General features: G+C 35.3%; 2 protein-coding genes across 3 annotated transcripts in view; one reads left to right on the forward strand and one right to left on the reverse strand.

Annotated features, from left to right (window-relative positions):
* Nucleotides 1-20456, reverse strand: part of LOC132119127 (mitochondrial import receptor subunit TOM20 homolog B) — a 412651-nt gene that overhangs the window by 29920 nt on the left and 362275 nt on the right. The window lies entirely within an intron of this gene.
* The window catches only part of LOC132119727 (zinc finger protein GLI2-like), an 82701-nt gene continuing 65369 nt past the window's right edge, over nt 3125-20456 (forward strand). Inside the window, exons 1-2 of one of the 2 annotated variants that reach the window (XM_059529926.1) lie at nt 3125-3603; nt 19661-19777. In XM_059529926.1, coding sequence (XP_059385909.1) covers nt 19669-19777 — 109 coding nt within the window. In that variant the 5' untranslated portion in view covers nt 3125-3603; nt 19661-19668. Of the gene's footprint in view, nt 3604-19657; nt 19778-20456 lie in introns of both variants that reach the window. The other variant, XM_059529925.1, reaches the window with a different exon arrangement.

Below are 20456 nucleotides of genomic sequence, written 5' to 3' on the forward strand. Positions count from 1 at the left end.
TGAAGTGCTTTTGCATGGATTAAAGCAGTGATCCCGACACTTTTCATCTCATGCCTGCGCTGTGAGGTCAGTGTGAACCCACCCCGCAGCGTCCGAACCAGCCCACACGTCATCATCCATTAGAGCCCAATCACTACTGCCGAATCTAAATCAATTAGATGTGAAGCCCAGAGGTCACGGGGGTCAGCGCTGGGACGAGGCGTTCATTATGAGCGCAGCATATCTGATTTAATACACCGCTGGAACGGGAAGCCTCTCGGGAGAACTGCGGATATTAAAGGTCAAATGTCATCCAGCATGTGGGCCCAAGATAAAGTTACTGTGATATACTCCGGAAAAGATGGAACATTTTAGGTTTATATACAGAGAAAGAAATCAGGCACGTCCAGAACGCAGTGTTTGACATAACACATAATATACCCATGTGTGCAATTTGTTTAATTATTTGTCAAAAGTTTGCAATAATTAAGATTTTTGACTGCATTAATTGGATTAAAAATACAGCAAAAATGGTGAAATATTATATTTTTTTTATATTTTTTGAGTTTAAAATAACTATTGTCTATGTGAATATAGTGTAAAATGCATTTTATTGCTGTGATTTTCAGCATCATTACTCCAGCCTTCAGTGTCACATGATCCTTCAGAAATCATGAAAATACACTGATTTGTTGTAATAATATTTGAAAATATTACTGTTTTTTATAGTTTTTTGAAGGTGAGTTTAAAATACTTTTTTAAAAAATATTTCAAAAAGATATAGTTTATTTCAGTTTTAGGTTTTTTTTTTTGTACTTTATTGATCTTTGTTAATTTACGTTAATAAAATAATAATAACAACAAATGTTAACAGATACTACTTTTGATTTTAAAAATGCATTTATAAATGTTGAAATTAATATTAACATTAATATGTATATATATATATATATATATATATATATATATATATATATATATATATAATTAGTTAGTTTTTTGTGCTTTTGACATTTTTTAATAGGTTTAAATATTACTATTTTAATTAAAATGTATTATTTATTTTATAAAATAATATAATTTTTCGTTTTTATTATTATTGTTATTATTTATTATTACAGTTTTCTGCATCTCTCTTGCTAACATCAAGCTTTAGGTCCTTGTAAACACTAGATGGCGCTGTAATATAACTCTGACCTTCTGCATGTCAGTAATAAGAGTTCAGCGCGTGCAGCGGATGTTGCTCTGGAATCTGATTCTGACTGCACGCTCATTAGAAGCTTCTCTCAAAGGATGTTGAGGGATTTTCTGTGGTGTCAGGTGTATTTTGAGAAGATGAGAAGAAAAAGTTCAGTATGAAATCACAAAAGACAAGGCGGTGGTGAGGTGAGCAATATCAATTTGATTTAAAACTCATAAAATACATCATTAGAAAAACAATTGCTCCTTGTTTTGAGGCTATTAGGCTCTTTATTGGGCAGGAAACTGTTGACTCAAATTATGAACAAATTATGTCATGCTCACAGAAGAAAAAGAGCTGCTATAGAGGAGACTGGGGCTAGTTGTCACACCATTTTTACTCCATTAAATATATATTTTTTTCATTTAAAATATAATGTCTGTATAAAAACACACATATTAAAGCCTTGACTACAAAAGCCTATTGAACGTTTCCACCATTATGAAAAAAATGATTACAGTTATTTTGACATGTACTGACGACATGGGGCATGTTGTCACATTTGCAATCTGCCATTAAATAACATTTTACATGCTTTTTAGCTGAAATTAACTGCCAGATATTTATAATTATAGTTTCAGCTTGTGAAATAGTTATATTTCAAGCTTGTGTTCATCTAAAATGAGAACACAGTTAAAAATTTAAGTTTAAATCTATATAACTTAAATACGAGTGCATTGGAATTTCAGTATATATATATATATATATATATATATATATATATATATATAAATAAAATAACATGATTCTAATCTAAGGCAGATTTGAATTAGGCGTATGTATGAAACAATAAACTATAGAAAATAATAATTTGATTTAGTCATTTGTGATTGGACCTTTTCTTGTGTGACAACTAGCCCCAGTCTCTCTTATAGTGCATAAATAATGCTTACAGGATTTTCCAAAATGCTTTATGTCTAGTGTGTGTTTCAAAAAGGGAAAAATCTTTGTACACTTTAAAGAAGTTATGCTGTAAAGTACTTTATTTAACCCTAATTAATACCTGAAGCAATATACATTGAGTATATATTAGTACCTAAAGTGCACATATTAGTACTTTCTGAAAGCATACCACTCCTGTGACAGATTTCTAGCTTTTTTTTCTGAAAGTGATTTCTGACCTAAAGGCCTCTCATTGCACCAAAACATGGCATTTCAGCAGATCTGTGCATATGTTAAAAATTAATCTTTAAAATACTGCCATCTAAACACCGGCTCTTATTTAAAAGCATCTTATATTATATAATTGAACATGCATTCAATATTCAGCACTGTTTGAAAATGTGCTTTCATGAGACATATTTCTAATCATGCAGCTGAGGTTAAGCTATTTATTTATTTATTTATTTTTGTTAAGCATCCAAAATATTTTAAGCAACAATTAAAAGACAACTTTCTCTTTAGCTATAGATTAAAAAAAATCTGTTTTTATTTTTGCATGAAAACATGCACACCTTGAAATGTGCATCAGCATGTTAAAAGCCTATGTATGTTACAGTATTAAATAATGGTGATTTAATCGTAATCTGTTTTAGCACAGCTCACGTCTTAATTAAGCGTATTTAATTGTTGTTTTATCTGCTGTAAACTTCACACGCATTAGTTTTGACCCCATTTCCATTTTCTATTCGAAATACAGACCCACACTCAGCTAAAAGTGATGAATGAGGCTGATTTAAGCGAGTGAGATCTAGGACGAAATGCATCGATACCGATGGTCTGTTCTCCTGCTTTTCAGCGCTATGAAAATAATAATGAAATTAAACACAACTTTTTCAAATGTAAAAACGTGTTTAGAAAGTTCATAGTAAAACTTTTCATGCAATTTTTTTTAAGATGACCTGTAGGAAATCTTGTAACTTTTGTCAACGCGATGATTCCGTGTGAAGCCCGACCCATCAGAGAGAGAGAGAGAGAGAGAGAGAGAGAGAGAGAGAGATAGAGAGAGAGAGATAGAGAGAGAGAGAGAGAGATAGAGAGAGAGAGAGAGAGAGAGAGATAGAGAGAGAGAGAGAGAGAGAGAGAGAGAGAGAGAGAGAGCATTGAAAACAGATCACCGGGGGTCTCACAGCAAACAGTCGCGCTCACAAACTCTTCTGTTGTTTTTATTTCCCAAACTTCTCCGATCCGGTTCCGTGCGCGCGGCGCGCAGATAAAAACTTCTTTCGTTCTCTCTCAGTGATGGACCGTAAAAGTTAGAAGAAGCTCCTAGAAGAAACTTTCCGCCGGTGCTCGCCTCGGAGCCGCCGTCTGTCGCGCAGATCCTCGCTCGGGTTTGATGGATGTTCGCGGGACGCGCTTCTGTTTTTTGGAGCCAGAAAGTTCGCAGTGAAGAAAGAGTTTGATCGCGCGAGTTTGGAGCTTTGAGTCACTTTTCAGCGCTGGTAAGTGATCCATATGAACACATTATAAATGCACGTGTGTGTTTGACGAAAGCTTGAAACTATCATTGAGTCGTATGTAAAGAAAATCAGTTCGGGTCTTTACATTATTTTATTTTTTCTGGTACACAAAACTTCGGGGCTGAAATTGCATTACAAATATGATCTATAGTATCCAATAGAGTTGCTTTTCTACTCTTGTTTGACTCCTGGCGCTGGAATCCCAAACATTCTGCTGCAATTTGATCCATATGGGGGAAGATGTGATCAGAAGGTGCCAGGCACCAGTCCTAAACACATCTACTCATCCAGGCGTGTTAGAAAGAGTCTGCATGCGTTAAAACCCGTGCATTTAATATTTCATAATCCAGTCAGCTTAGTGCATGTGCAAAATAACTTCTTTCTAAAGTTTTAAAGTTTAAATTTGAGGGGGTAAATATGTGCATTGCATCAAAATTGTATTTATTTGGTTTTCAAGCAACATAGACTTGAAAAAAAAATTCTGTTGTAGAAATGCTCTTTTTGTATTATTGACACCATGTTAAGTAAACTGTGTAATGGAGGCTAATGAATGCAAACAGAAGTTCAGAGAGCTGTTGAGATTCCAAAGACCTGGTGTTTGCTCTTCAGACTTTCTTTTTCTTTCTCTGTTTACTGTTTGATTTCCTTCTGAAATACAATCGATTTCTGTGATCTCTCTCTCTCAGCCGTTAGAAAAAATTCACTGAGATATAGAAAAAACGAGGAGCCATAACTGGCTCCAAAAAAAGATAAATAATAATAATAAAGCTATAATTGGCCCACTTAAATCCTGGAAGAAATAGCAAAAAGCATTTGGTGGGAGTGAGTTCACATCCATTAGCATGAGAAAACAGTGTTAGTGCATTTGCCATTGTGTGCAATGAAGAGTTCTAGCAGTCAGAATAAAGGATGTGAAAGAACGACAGGCCCATTCAGGATTATTCAGGTCCGGCCGAGCTGATGGTCACCGGGGCCCCGGGGCCGCAGGGGCCTCTTTCATCTCCCTCAGAGCCTTTTTCACACATCCCGCTCTCTCAGTCTCCGTCAAGCCCTTTCTCACTGGAGAAGAATTTAATGAAGCGAATGTGAAAGCAGTGGAGATGAAAAAACCGGAGGCCTGAATGGAAACGGAGTAAAACTCCCCACCGAGACGATTCAGAAGTTAAGACAAGAGCGAGAGAGAGTCGGCATTCAGCGCTCGACACATCACCACCAATTAACGCTGCGACTCAGCCGAATAAAGCACCGAAGGTTTCCCAGTGAACAAACTGTGGAGGTATCACCTAAAACTGGTTTTATTCCATGCAACTAAAACGAGCTGTGCTTATAGATCCAGCTAGGCTGTTTGTAGAGGAATTTCAAGACAATTTTCAAATTCAACACAATGATTTAAAGTAACGAAGCATTAGAAATGGCATCTTTGTGCTAAAATATTTCATGCTTTATATTCCATCTTTGGTGTGCATTTAGAAAAACACTTTTTTTGTTTGTTTCTGGAGCTCATAAAGGACAGCCGGTTCAAAGTGATTGGAGTTTGATGAGCATTAAAGTCCTCTTCTGAAGTGCTTGGCTCAGTCCTGTTAGCAGGATTGTTTTAAGACTCTTTAAGACCCCAGGGAACTCTTTTTTTTCTCCTCTTTTGTTTGTCTTGCTAAGACTCCAGAGCACAATAGTCTTTCTCACAGGAGTATATAAGGTCAGAACACTGTCATTAGGTCAAGAAATCCCGGGGAAATCGAGCTCCTGTGAAGTCCCTCTATTGTGGAGCGTGAATAGAGCCGCTGGCCCCTGAAAACATGAGTTGTTTTATACCGGACAAAAGATACTGCTGGAGTTTTATTATCTTCCTATTGCTGAACCTGCTTGACCGTCAACAAAACGTTATTTGCTGATGATATGAAATCTTTCTTCTTGTTTTAATCTGCATAAATGCCTCTTGTTGAATGCATTGCACCATTAGTGCAAACTAAAAATAGATCACTGATTTTGTCCATTCCTTTAGTTGCAATCCCGATATGTCCATGTAAATATATCCCAGTTTCAACCAATCAGATCGCAAGGTGCCGCTCAGCATAACCAATCACTGGCATCGATGTGTTTCCATGATCGATCACTGCTGTCTCCTAATTAGCTGCAAAACTCTCAAGCAACATAATTATTTGTGGACCCCAGACCGTATTAAACCCATAACCTGTATATAATCCCATCTGGGTCGTATTTTCTTTGACCTTTTGTGGTTTTATTCGTAGTTTTTCAGGATGAGGCTGTCACAAAACCTGTCCATTATCAACATGGGTCTGAATTGACTTTATTCCATGTTTCAGATTAAATATTAAGTTTGATTGGACACACATCTTTTGGTGTCAAAAATAAATTAATAAAAATTGTTTAATAATTAATAATAAATGTATATTTATTTTTATTATAAATGTATAAATATATATTATTTTTTACAAAATGATTTCATTTAAACCCCCAAAAAGTGTGCGTGCATATATATATATAGATATAGTCATGTATGTATGTAGCAAGCTAAACATTTAATTTTAAATGTAATTAATATATAATGTGTATATATGTGTCTGTAGTCTATAAATATAAATATAAAAGTATATAACACTAAGTTACTAAATTAATACTAAGTTGCATTATGTGTGTGTTCAAAAAATATATTTTATTTGTAAATTACGTATTTATATAAAGTATTTATTGTGCTACTTTTTTTGTTGGTGTTGTTGTTAGTAATTACCATAATTATTGTGGAGGGATATAAAAGTGTATACCCTAAATTAGTAAATTAGTAATTGCTAGATGTTCAGCATTTGGTCTTCAGACTAAAGTACCTACATTTGAGTGTGCTAGTTCAACGACTCGGCTCCGAGGATCCTGTATTCGTGCCTCCATCAAGCTCTCGACTGGCTTTGATTCGGGACTTAATGAATTCCTGAAGGGATGCAGTAATCGGATGATACTCCTTTGATACCTAAAGAACTTCTGACAGCAGAGAGCCGTGGGTTTATGTGCACAGATCATCATCGCTGATGCCTGATAGCAGAAAATCCCCGGCGTTACTCAAGGGTTTGGCTCGTGGCCTAGCGCCGGTCCGGACACGCTGTGCAGATGTTTACATTATTGAGATTCACTTATTGTAAAACAGACAGTACTCTGTGGTTCATTTATCTTTCATCTGGGCACATTTGCTCATCCTTAGGCCTTTGCAAGAACTGCTTGAGTTTGCTGGTTCCTCTTCTTTATCACGTCGGTATCCATATGAACATTTTATCCACATAGAGACTTTTTAGAAATTGTATTTAAATATCAACTTTCTGTCAGACGTTTCTCTAAAAATGGACCCAAATAAGTCAGTAGTTCGCATACAAGACCATGAGAAATGTTTGAGTTGTTGCTGAAATCTCTGACTTTTAATTGCAGACTTTGGTCTTGGAAAATCTTAGCACATTTTGAGACATTCGTGAGATTTTTTTATTTTATTGTTTTTTTGTCTTCAGCATTTGCTCTCCTTTCAGTTCATTCTCCAGTGATTGTTTTGAGGAAATACTGTATGTATATATATATATATATATATATTTTTTTTTATATATATATATTCACAAATTGTGACAATTTATAAAAAAATATACAATTATAATTTTAATTATATAATTTCAAATTTAATATATACTATATTAATATTCAAATAAAATTGTATAATATATAACATCATTTTACATTTTTACATAATTTATTTTATAAAATATGTGCAAAATATATATTTCTTAAACATAATTTTTTTTTAATTTTAATTATATAATATATCTAAATATATAATTAATGTTTATATGTTTTTTTTATATATTGTATCAATATTATTTTTACATTATTTTATAATATATGCACATGAATGGTTATATGTACACGTACATAAATACATATGTTTTATATATATATATATATATATACATACATATGTGTAAATTTTATAATATTAACAATTCATGTATGATTTATAATATATAATAAAAAATAATAATTTTATCAATAATAAAAAAATTGATAATTGAAATAAATTTATAAAATGATTGAATTTTATAATATATTATTTATTTATAACTATTTTCAAAATGTATTTTTGATCATATTTTTCATAATATGTGCTTAAAAACAGCTAGAATCTGTTTGTGAATTGTTAATATATTGCAATTTAATTTTAGAATATATTATTAGATTCATTATTAATATTTAAATCGGGTTTTCAGGTTGTGTTTAAACTCCTGTCAGCTTTCTTTACAAAAAGCCACCACTGTCTCAATGCTAAAAGCTGACATAACCACCCGTGTAAGTGGTTGAAACCCCTCGCTGCTCAATAACAACAGAGAGGAAGTTTATATTACATTCCTGGTGTCAAAGCACAAGTGTCTCTTAAAAACACCATTTGGCCGGTGGATCAAAGCGTGCTGTTAAAAAACCCCTGTGATGTCCGTCACTGAGGCTCATCCCGCCGCAGGCGTCTGGAGCCGTGGGTTGTGTGGCGGTGACACATGTGAGATGTAATGGCTTTGACGGCTGATTTGGGGAGACGGGAGGAATCCTCCTGCCCTGAACTTCAGCGGGGGCTGCAATCGCAACATCTGTTCGGCATTGGACGCACCGATGGAGATTGTCCACAGGATATTGCACTTAGCAGCGGGGACCACGGGGCTCCACTATCAAGCAAAACTACTAAAACAGCATTAACTCTGAGACTATGGAAGACCAACAGGGTCAAAAGTGTTTAAATGGAATGCATGAAATTTGACACTAAGTTTCAAGATTTACCCGCATTCTAAACCTTTTTTGGAATTACTTTACTGATATCTACTGTGCTAGAGTTAATTAACTCTCTCCCCGCCATTGACAGAATTTTCCGGCTTTCTGTGTTATAACTGGTTTACGATAGGCATTATTATGCTAACATACTAACATTACCAAATGAAATGGCGATCCAGGAAGTGGTTTAGGACTGTGCAAGCCTGATCTGTGTTTTGATCATCGTTCTGAATCTGATCCAGACGTTATCTTTTACAAAAACGTGAATTTCACAGACTTTTTTCATGAAACTTACTAACACTCAACCATTGATAAAAAAAATTATTGCATGAAGCTAGTATATAGCTGGTTTTATTGTTTAAAAGCAGAGACTCTGTTCTTTCTTTTGACATTGCATGCTTAGATATCCATACAACTTTTGTGAAAACGTAAAAAAATGCTGGCAGGGAAAGCATTAATGTTAAAGTTTAAACTAAGACTTTTTTTTTTTTTTACCTGAGAAAGACACACAACATACCGATTCTTTATCCTTTGTGACAAATATGATGTCTTATATTTGCATATGTGTATACCAATGTATCATCACGTCACACATGCAAATATAGTCTCAAATAAAGCAATTTCATTGGCTACTGTGTGTGTTGTCACGTTAAAATGCACAAATAGTGGCTGTTAACGGTTAAATTACACGTGTTAAGTTTAAAGGCTTTTGGCCCCATCAGCCTTCCATACGAAACCTCAGTCCCATCTGAATTCACGTGACTCACTACTGTCTGCTAACATCTTGTTTGTAGCTCAGGCGATATCTCCTCACATCCACTGGCCGTGACTGAACTCACTTTCTTATGAGTAATATTCCCTGGAATTCACTAGACCATTCACTAGATTATCCTGATGGACTCGAGCTCGATAAATCAGCCAGGAATGCAATAGTCTGTCGAAATGACACCGAATCAGCGGCTCTGATGTGTCTTGTGATTCATTTAAAATTCAACTCCACTCTTTTTCCTATTGAAACCTCCAGAATAATTTTTGTCAAACGTTGGGTCAGGAGTGAGTGTGGAAAAAAAAGGCTTAAAGAATATATATATATATATATATATAATTTTAAATAAATTAGTATGTGCATCTATCTATCTATCTATCTATCTATCTGAGATTTCTAAATGTCTCGAACAGTGGTCAGATTTGCTAAACCAACGCCTACAGTCAGAAAATCAGAGACCTGGTCTAGTCTGCTGTGTACAGTTGTTGTTGGTTTCCTGTTGAACATATGAGACACAGTTGGTTCTTGATGATTGCGAACTCCTTAAAGTCTCCTGAGCGATGAAAGATGTTTTTTTTCTAGGAATCTAGTTTGAGATTTTTCCGTGTCTGTGATAAAGTGTGGAGTTAATTGTTCTGTGTTTGTTCGCTTGTAAGATCCATGAAGCTGAGGAAACACACTTCAGCCCAACGCTTGAAGGATTGCACCGGTTGAATGCTAGCGAGAGATCTGGGATTTGGCTCTGTGACCTTTCAGGGTCTGTCAGAGTCATTTGTTTTTGGGACGGCTGTGCTGTAATTATTCAGCAGGGGTTCAGTGAGTAAATCAGTGTGAGGAGCCAAACGGCTCTCCTGAAACTCCCCGCACCTGCAGCATGGAAACATTCATTTCTCTGGACGTCTCCCTCCTTCAAACCCCACCCGTCCTGATGGATTCACTTCTAGGAATATATATATATATATATAAATATATATTTTTTTCTCTCTTGTAGTTTCTCAGACTGAAGTTGCACACTGAACGTGTTTGATGTGTTCGACTGTGTAGTTTTTTTCAAGATTCAACTCCACTAATTATGTGGGGATGAATGTTTTTTCATCTTGTGCAAGATGAATAAAAAGTTTTTGTGCTTCAAGTACTTTCATGCCATGTAAAAAACCTAAAATCTTTCCTTAAGCTCTTACATGCATTGCACTGCGATTGCAAATCAAGTTTGTACTAATGTTGCAATATTATTATTATTATTATTAATATTTTACAAATATACACACATGAATAGATGACATGAACAGATGACGTGCTCTGTGCATTCTACGAAGCCAGTTTAAACATCTCGTGCAGAGCGCAGTCATCCCAAGATAGTCTTTGGTCGAATTTCGTTTCCTTTGTGGAGTGGACACTGGCGAGAAATTGATCTCTGTTCCCCACCTGTTCCCAGGAGAATCTCGCCAGTTCCACTCCTGACCCAGTGCCCATCTCCCCGCTGCACGCAGCACATGCCTTAGCCCACCACTGATGTCATGGAGCAACAGAGCAACGTATCGCTGCTGGAGCCGAAGCTGCAAATGACGTCGGTCAAGGTGTGAGGACCGGCAACAGAGCCTGCCACGAGGAAGAATGTTGTGGACAGTGCCCACTGCACTGTGGCTGAGGGTGAACTGATTACAGCTGGGACTGCTGGACTTTGAGGAGGACCTTAAAGACTGGAAAACACAGCTGGAAGCTGACTTTCACACTCTCTCCTTTGTCCCCACTGGTCCCTTCCAGCCCTGAGTGAGCTCCCATATCCCAGTCCAGCCCAGAGAGGGTTCCAGTCCCAGAGTTTAGCCCTGAGAAAGTTCCTGTTCCTATGTCTAGCCCAGAGAAGGGTCCTGTTCCCATGTCCAGCCCAGAGAAGGCTCCTGTTCCCATGTCCAGCCCAGAGAAGGCTCCTGTTCCCATGTCCAGCCCCGAGAAGGCTCCTGTTCCCATGTCCAGCCCAGAGAAGGCTCCTGTTCCCATGTCCAGCCCAGAGAAGGCTCCTGTTCCCATGTCCAGCCCAGAGAAGGGTCCTGTTCCCATGTCCAGCCCAGAGAAGGCTCCTGTTCCCATGTCCAGCCCAGAGAAGGGTCCTGTTCCCATGTCCAGCCCAGAGAAGGCTCCTGTTCCCATGTCCAGCCCAGAGAAGGGTCCTGTTCCCATGTCCAGCCCAGAGAAGGCTCCTGTTCCCATGTCCAGCCCAGAGAAGGGTCCTGTTCCCATGTCCAGCCCAGAGAAGGCTCCTGTTCCCATGTCCAGCCCAGAGAAGGGTCCGAAGGCTCCTGTTCCCATGTCCAGCCCCGAGAAGGCTCCTGTTCCCATGTCCAGCCCAGAGAAGGGTCCGAAGGCTCCTGTTCCCATGTCCAGCCCAGAGAAGGCTCCTGTTCCCATGTCCAGCCCAGAGAAGGCTCCTGTTCCCATGTCCAGCCCAGAGAAGGGTCCTGTTCCCATGTCCAGCCCAGAGAAGGCTCCTGTTCCCATGTCCAGCCCAGAGAAGGGTCCGAAGGCTCCTGTTCCCATGTCCAGCCCCGAGAAGGCTCCTGTTCCCATGTCCAGCCCAGAGAAGGGTCCGAAGGCTCCTGTTCCCATGTCCAGCCCAGAGAAGGCTCCTGTTCCCATGTCCAGCCCAGAGAAGGCTCCTGTTCCCATGTCCAGCCCAGAGAAGGCTCCTGTTCCCATGTCCAGCCCAGAGAAGGGTCCTGTTCCCATGTCCAGCCCAGAGAAGGCTCCTGTTCCCATGTCCAGCCCAGAGAAGGCTCCTGTTCCCATGTCCAGCCCCGAGATGGCTCCTGTTCCCATGTCCAGCCCAGAGAAGGGTCCGAAGGCTCCTGTTCCCATGTCCAGCCCAGAGAAGGGTCCTGTTCCCATGTCCAGCCCTGAGAGGGCTCCTAGTCCCAAATTAAGCCCGGAGGCTCAAAGAAATATGCCTGTTCTCCCACCCTCTCCAGCCTCTACTCCATGGTTTAGATTGGCAGCCCCTCTACTCACCCTCAGCCCACCATCAGCACTGTGCAAGCTCCATGGGACTGCCATCCTCCAGCGTCGCCGTGGCTGGAGTGCCGTTGGGCTCCTATATATATAAGAAATTTGAAATCATAAATGTGCTTATACTTTAGATGACTAATTATTTTTCAGAAAAAAATATTTAATAAAAATATAATCAAAGAGGTAGTTAACACTGTAACCAACAGGGCACTCAGTATCCAGGGATGTTTGTTTGCATTGGGAATCATATTTTTAAATAAAGCCGGGGTAACCCTAATTTTACATACAGCACACAGTGAAAATACATGAACATGACTTTGGTCAACTGCATAAAGTGCAGCATAATTTTAAATCACAAATGTAAAGTATTCAAGTCACACAGAGAACACGTAATCATGTTAGATAAAAATGCACACTTCACAAGACCTCACAGCTAGATTAGACTAAGTTTGCAAGGTTTGTGAAATTAACCCTATCAAGTCGATTAACGCGGATACGCGTTTTGAGTCATTTTCTCCTGATAACCCCGAAAAGAACTTAAATTACACTTTCAGTTTTAATCGTACAGATAAGAGCAATACATCAATCGAATCTGTAAAGGGTCTACTTTTTTTTGGATACGGACATAATAACAACAAAACTTTGTGCACTTATAAAATAAAGATAACAAACAAGGTGTGCTGTCTGCAGCCTTTGTCTGCGCTGATCTTCTTTTACAAACACGTCATTTAAATGAACTGTAACTCCGTGAATACTCAACGAAAATACATGAGAGAGATATCTATAGAAAGCTTGACATGTTTATTTTTAAACTAAACAAGTGCTGCCGAAAACAGATATTCTGTGATAAAGTAATCCATATTAAAACAACGCGATGTCTGTTTTTCATGTCTCCCTTCATTATATCTAATGTGACCACGCCCCCGCGCCGAACGCGCTATTCAGATTCAAACTGAAGCGCGCGGCTTGAATACGCCCATAACAGAAGAAAAAGCAGCGAGACTGTTCAAGTTTTTTTTATTTTACTGTTTGCTTCGCGATGAGAGGAATAAGACATAATTCACCCCAAAAAGATGTGATGTGGTTGAGGATTTGAGAAATGGATTCCCTCAGAAAAAAAGAATGAAGCACTTTATTCAGCAGAGATCATAAACATGAGTAAGTCTCTTTTTATTTATTTATATACTTGTACTAGTTTTCACATAACGTGTAAACGTTTTACTAGTTAGACTTTTTCCAAATTATAATTCCTGACTAAATGTATAATCAAGTGAAACATTATGAAGTTTCAATAACAATATACAACACTATACCCTTCGAAAGCTTGATGTAAATAATATAAATGTAACAAATAGATAACTGTAACAAATGTAAAAACAATGCTTTTCTTTCCATTTATTCCCCCTAAAAACCCAGAAAAATATTCTCAGCTCTTTTCAACATTAATAATAATGATGATAATAATAACAACAAACGTTTTTTTTTTTTTTTTTGTAGAAAATAAGATTGTTAAAAGGATTTCTGAAGGATTGTGTGACTGGAGTAAGGATGCCAAACAATTTGTTTGAAAGTCAGCTTTGATTGTTTCTAATAAACTGTTTAACTGCTCCCCCAAGTGGATATTAAATTATGTTGTGGGATAATTAAATATATTCTTAATAAACTACAAACATAAAATTATACAGATTTATTTTGTCCTCACATTCTCTCTTGTAACTCCTCACTCACAGTGGCACAGATGACTGAATGGCTCATTATGCAGCTCATTATGCAGCTCATTATGCGAGCCTTTGTCTTCTCAGGTGTAAATCACAATGATATTCATGGTAGTTGACGCCTACTCGCATTTACCAACAAAAAGTGTCTTAGAAAATTTAAATCAATATATTGTTTTCTGTGAGTGAGTAAACAAGATGATTTTCACATCATTTAGAAAGAAAAATTCTAGGCTACAGCTAAGCTCCAGTTCTCAAAAATCCCGGGAACCATTGTTCTTTATGTGTTTTTTTGCCTTATTCAAGCGTTTTAACATTTTTAGTTTTTCACTAACCACGCATAATATTTTTTTTCTCAAAAACACAATCATGTACATACATGCATTTCACATATTATTATAGCCCAGTTTGTGCTGATTACAGTGAGATTAGTCTTTACCCATTTAGATATTTATAAGAAACTGAAAAAAGCACAAATGTCAAGGCATGACAAAACTTCTCCAGGCCCCAAAAATACCCTTAGACTCCAGAGGGTTAAATGTTCATTAGCCATTCAATGAATTGTTTAAATTATATGAACGTGTATTTGCTTAATGATGACGGCAAACAAGAAAGTATTATAATGTTTGCATTTCTATTTCTAATAATATAAAAGTAATCATTATAATACTTTTTGTATACATTAATTCCTTTGTTTAACCATTCTATCCGATTATCAGACAGACTTATATCCATATTTAGACAGAACTGTAAACAACAACAGTAAACAAGAAGGAGAATATGAGCCCTTTTTGCTCAGGCGCTGCTGCTGTCAGTGACGTCAAAATAAAGTCTGGCACGCCGCCAAACACCTCAAACACTTCGGCCAAGCAGAAAAAAGTATTGACCGATACAGATATTTGAAAAATGACAAATATCGGCCGATATATCGGCTTTGGTGTCCCTCCTCCTCCTGAACCTCCTCCATTGTCGTGACAGATATATATTAAATTAAAGCATTTCTACAAGTTTAGTTTAATGCAAAAAAAAAGCATAAAGGAACTTAAACAGGTTTTTACTGTTGTATTGTTACGTAATTTAATAGCAGCTATTAGCAACAGTTTTCACACTCTGTATTTCTATTTGATGTACTTTATTATAGCCCGGTGTGTTTGAAATATTTTTGCCCAAGAATACAGTATTGAATTATTGTAGAGATGCAGGATTTTCCTTTTTTTTACCTTCTTTGGTGTTTTAAACACTGCCGTAAGCAATCGTCTCATAATTACATTCATTCAGACGCAATCTGAGCACAGATTCACCCTGAGAACATGTGAGGCTGGAGGACAGGAATGGGTTTGATAGCAAACAGCTGGGTTTCCTCTGGATTTACGGGCTGTTTTCACACATTGCGACACATGTGCCCTCACTAGGGGGCTTTAGTGAACAGCTGCCCACCTGTGAATGAGAACTTCATCTTGGAGAATTGCATCATCTGAAATATACTCAACGCTTTGACTTCTTTTAGAAGAGCAGAAGTGGTCAAATAATGGATTGAGAGGTTTAGGGTATGTAAACACTTGCAGGCTTTGCTGCCACTTAAACAAACACGAGGTTGATCTGAGCACAGTGAGCTCTCGAGGGGGTCTCGAGTGTTGGGTTGAGCTGTCCATTATCTTCGGCTGAAGCCTGTATTGTGGCTCTGACGGCCGCTGAATGGATGTTTGTGTATCTAAAGACACTGATAGCTCATCAGTGGAGATCAGGATTATCTGCTCTCTGAGATCCTGCTGGGCATTAGAAGCTTGTTCGAAATGCAAATGATGATTGTTCAATGGCGTGACTTGTCACAATAGCTAATTAGTGAAAGGGCTGGACGATACTTCATATATCTTAATATGCATTTATTTATTTGTCAACGTTTTTTTTCACATTTATTTAGTGTTTTGTTTTCTAAATATTTAATTATGCATATTATTGTATAATTCATATGAATTAATACTTATTTAATATGAATTATAAATAATTTTCTAAGTAAGTTAAATCATGTAATATCTAAAATATTTTTAGTAATATTTAATATGATTTATGGAACAACAACAAATTACTTGGTATAGTATATAATCAATTTAAATTTCCTATATATAATTGTACATGCCTGGGCAATATTTATTTATTTATTACATTTTTAATATATAATAAATTCTCTGTATAATTATTTTTTATTTATTTGTTTGTTTGTTTGCTTGTTGTTGTTTTTCTTTATTTATGAAGTTATTTATTTTATATTCAAAAAATATTATAATCAAAACATGTTCAAGCATCAATATATAATACCAATACTAATAATTATATTTAATAAAAAATTTTTTTTAAATCTTAGAAAATAAATATTATTTGTAGTAATTATTCTGTGATTATTTATTCTTATTCACAATAAAATTAAATATATAAAAATCATATTATATATCAATAATTAAATATTGGTGATTAATATATTGTTTGTAGTAATTATTATGTGACTTTAGTATAATTATTCTTCTCAATAAATAAATAAAAGTCAATATTATATATTAATTATTAAATATAGTTAAATATATAAAATATATTGTTAAATATATACAATTATATCATTTAATATTTTCATTAAATACTCAAATAACTTTATTCATTAAACTTCTTTATTTAAAGTAGTTATAATTGGTAAATATATATATATATAATTATTTAACATTTCTTTGCATTTACAATAAATGTCAGAGCTGTGTTTTTCCACATGATGGAAATGTCTTGTTATTTATACTCTTAAGCTGCAAAAAAGCATAAAAAAAGTTACAAATGTCATGAAATAAGTTCTTGTGTGCTGTAAGTTTCTGAAGTTATTTGATGCTATTTTATCATAAGGTCCATTTTTAGAGGTTTTAAGTATAGTGTATTTCATTGTAAGCTTTAGTTTTGTAGATGACATGAGTCCTGTGACTGGAGGCCTGTTGTTAGCGTTAGCTTTTGTGACCATCTGTCTGTTTGGTCTTTGACACCTGTATTATCCCGTCATATGGGTCCCGCGGAGATCACGAGATCCGAGATCACTAATGATCTTCACCTTTGTCTTCCACTGATTTCAGTCAAACCGCAGAGAGCTGTACAGTACACTAGATAGATCACATCTGGTGCTGTCTGTTGAGTGCACACTAATTATGGTTTGTTTGGCACTTGTGAAGTAAAGTTCAGTCAGCTATTGTACTGAATTCATGATTCTCATTCTGTCTGATAATATTGCAACATTATTTGGACTGGTTTGAGTGTTTAATTTTAAATTGTTTCATAATGTGAAGCTGTTTTAAAATAATGTCTTACTGATTTGATACTGATTTGCTTTTACTACATTTGCTTTTGCAAAAATAACTTTCATTTTTATTTGTTAATATATATATATATATATATATATATATATATATATATATAGTTTTAAGAAGTAAATGTAATTGAATTGTAAAAAATATAAAATATCAATAATTGTATTTAATTAAATTTACTTATTCAATTTAATAATAATTGGGTAAACCTAATAAACCTCTTTTGTTTCAATAATTATGTAATATACGTAATTATTTTGTAACTGTTTAATACAGTCATTAAATAAGTTTTCATTATTTTTGTTTTTAATTGAATTTAAATAGCTGGTTTATCAAAATTAGGGTTCATGAATAAATCGCAATTAATTGAATTTTTGAATTATTCATTAATATAAAACACGAATAATTACTTATCTAATTTAATTATTCAAATAGCAATTTACATTTTTATTTAAAATATAAAATAGTTGTACGAATGATAATTCTATAATTATTTAATATAATTATTTCAATTATTAATAATTAAATGTTTTTTTATTAAACGCGAAATGAGATTTCAAATGAAACAATCTTTGAAACCAAATTTGAAATATTTAAATATTAAGTTAATTGAATACTTAAATTATAAAATTAAAATTAACCAGGTAAACTTTTATTACATTTCCATATAATATAAATATATTATTAATACATTCTCTGTCATTCAAAAGTTAGGAATAATTGCAATTTAAAATAAATAAATAATTGAATTAAGTCCTTTATGCTCACCAAGGCTGCATTATGTGATCAATAAATGCAAAAGAAATCTTAAAATAACTATTTGAAATAAGTGTTTTCTATGTGAATACATTGTAAAATGTAATTGATTGCATCATTACTTCAGTCTTCAGTGTCACATGATCCTTGATTGATTTGCTTCTCTTTCGAATTATTCCAGACTAGTGTCCGCTAGTGTTTTACAATGTATTACACTGATTTTAAATAAAGTCATGAAGTGAAGTAAGACTTTAAAACTGACTGCCAACATGAGCAGATTCTCTGATTGTACAGACTGATGCTGTGACATCAGTGCTGGATGAATGAAGGTGAATCTAGGGTCAGATAAAAGGCATACAGGATTTATGGAGCATTTTCATCATCCTGACCGCTGCGTTACGCCCTGATTCAGAGAACTGTCAAATTTGTAGCCTCACAAAATATGAAGGAATGATGACGTCAGTGGCAAGAAGTTTTTAAGTCATGCAATGCATGCACTGATGAACCGTGAACGATAAGAGCAGGAATATGAGCTGAGTGTTGAATTGCATTCAGGTTTTGTCGGTGATAGACGATGCTCACGGAGCATCGCTGTTGGCGAAGGAAATCGGAAACAGATGAAGGCTCACGCTTGTGTTCCTCCTTTAATCGGCTTACCTTGCCTTAAAAACCCAGAGAAATGAGACGCTTGAGTGACTAAACAAATCTGCTTCTGCTCACTCGAGCCATTTCAATAACGCGCCGTGATGCAGCAGACTGAGTCCTGCTTTCATAATCAGGTTTCCATAAACGTTTGGTCAAATGGTGAAGCACTGTTAGTATTGATCGTACTCGGTGTTAGAGGTTAGTTTAAATCAACACTAATTGTTAGAGTTCTGTGTGTGTCATCTTGCAGAGTTATAAAGAGTATTTTTATAAAGGCAGTTAGCAACCAATCAGAACACCCTGGCAAAAGCATAGCAATGCCCCGGCAACAACATATCTGTTATTATTTTTACATTTTTTTATGCTTATGTTATATATGTATGTTATATATTTCATATTGTCTTTTGTTTGATTTTTAAAATATTTCCATATTTTATTAAAGTTTTATTTTTATATAGTTTCATGTATTTGTTATATTTTATATTTTATTGGATTTATTTATATTATTTTATTGTTTTTATATATTTTTTATTTTATTTTGTATGTAGTTAATTTTCTTATTTTAGATTTAATTTCAATAAATGTTTTGTGTATTTTTATATATCTTATATATTTTTTATTGATGTTCGTTTTATTTATTTTTAATTTTACAAAATTTGTTTCATATTCTTTTCATTTTATTTAATTTTTTTATATTTAATATTTAATTTAATGTAATTTTGTTATTTTATATATTTTATTTGATGTATTTTTTTATGTATAAATAATTTCATTTATTTTTAGATTTATTTTATTTTTTATATTTATAAATTTTTTATAGTAAATTTAATTTTTTTTTTTTTTTTTTTTTTTTTTCTACATTTAATTAAACTTTATATATTTTTTATTTTATATTTTATATTAATTTTACGTAGTGTTTTCTTTATTTATTTTGTTTTCTTGATTTCTTTGCTCTGCCTTATTAATACATCTAGATGGATATTTTAGATGACATATCAGTCTCTCTCTCACAGAAGACATCAGAATGGAGGCCAGTGTTCCCACAGAGAAGAAAGACTGTAAGTCGTCTGCTTTGGATGGAAACGGCTTCAGCGAGCTGCCCAAAAAACCTTCCCCATCATCTCTGGCTAGAGGTACGAACTCGATTTCACTTCCTACTCTCTTCCAACAGGATATCTCTGCATTTAGCTCTCAAATCACATGCATGCTTGCACAAAATTCAAATTTGGTGCGTCCGACATCATTGGCTCTTGCATATCACATGCCCAGTTTCACCGCATTCAGTGCAAATGAGATTTAAGAGTTGCACATAAGCAGGTGATGTTTTGAGTCTTTCTCTGGTTATTTATCACACCAGCGGAGAGCTCAAAGTCTCCAGCAAGCCTAAGAAAAGAATATGCACATGAAATATGCATTTTTAAAGATAAAATATGGCGCTCGTGGTGCCGGCCGTCCCTGATAAGCCCCCAGTCAGAGTCAGAGGTGAGCCTCCATCGGGCCTGATATGAATCCTAAATTCACGTTTATTATTACATGCGTCTCACACAAGTGCAGTCGACACGTAATCACGGCCGATTGGACGAGCCCAGTGGCTTTTAGCGTTCTGTTTGCTCTGAGATTAGTCAGAAAGAGCGCGAGCATGTTTAAAACATGTCTTTAGGAGAGCGATAAAAGCGCTGAATAATGAGGCCCAAAGACCTTGTTCGTTCCTCAAGAGTGAAAGTGTTATGAATTAGTTAAAATGGCAGCGGAGGACGACACGCGCCGAGGTCCACCTTTGAAATGGAAATACCTCTGCTGGTTTTTTAGAGA

This window comes from Carassius carassius, chromosome 38, assembly GCF_963082965.1.
Source record: "Carassius carassius chromosome 38, fCarCar2.1, whole genome shotgun sequence".
Classification (NCBI taxonomy): domain Eukaryota; kingdom Metazoa; phylum Chordata; class Actinopteri; order Cypriniformes; family Cyprinidae; genus Carassius; species Carassius carassius.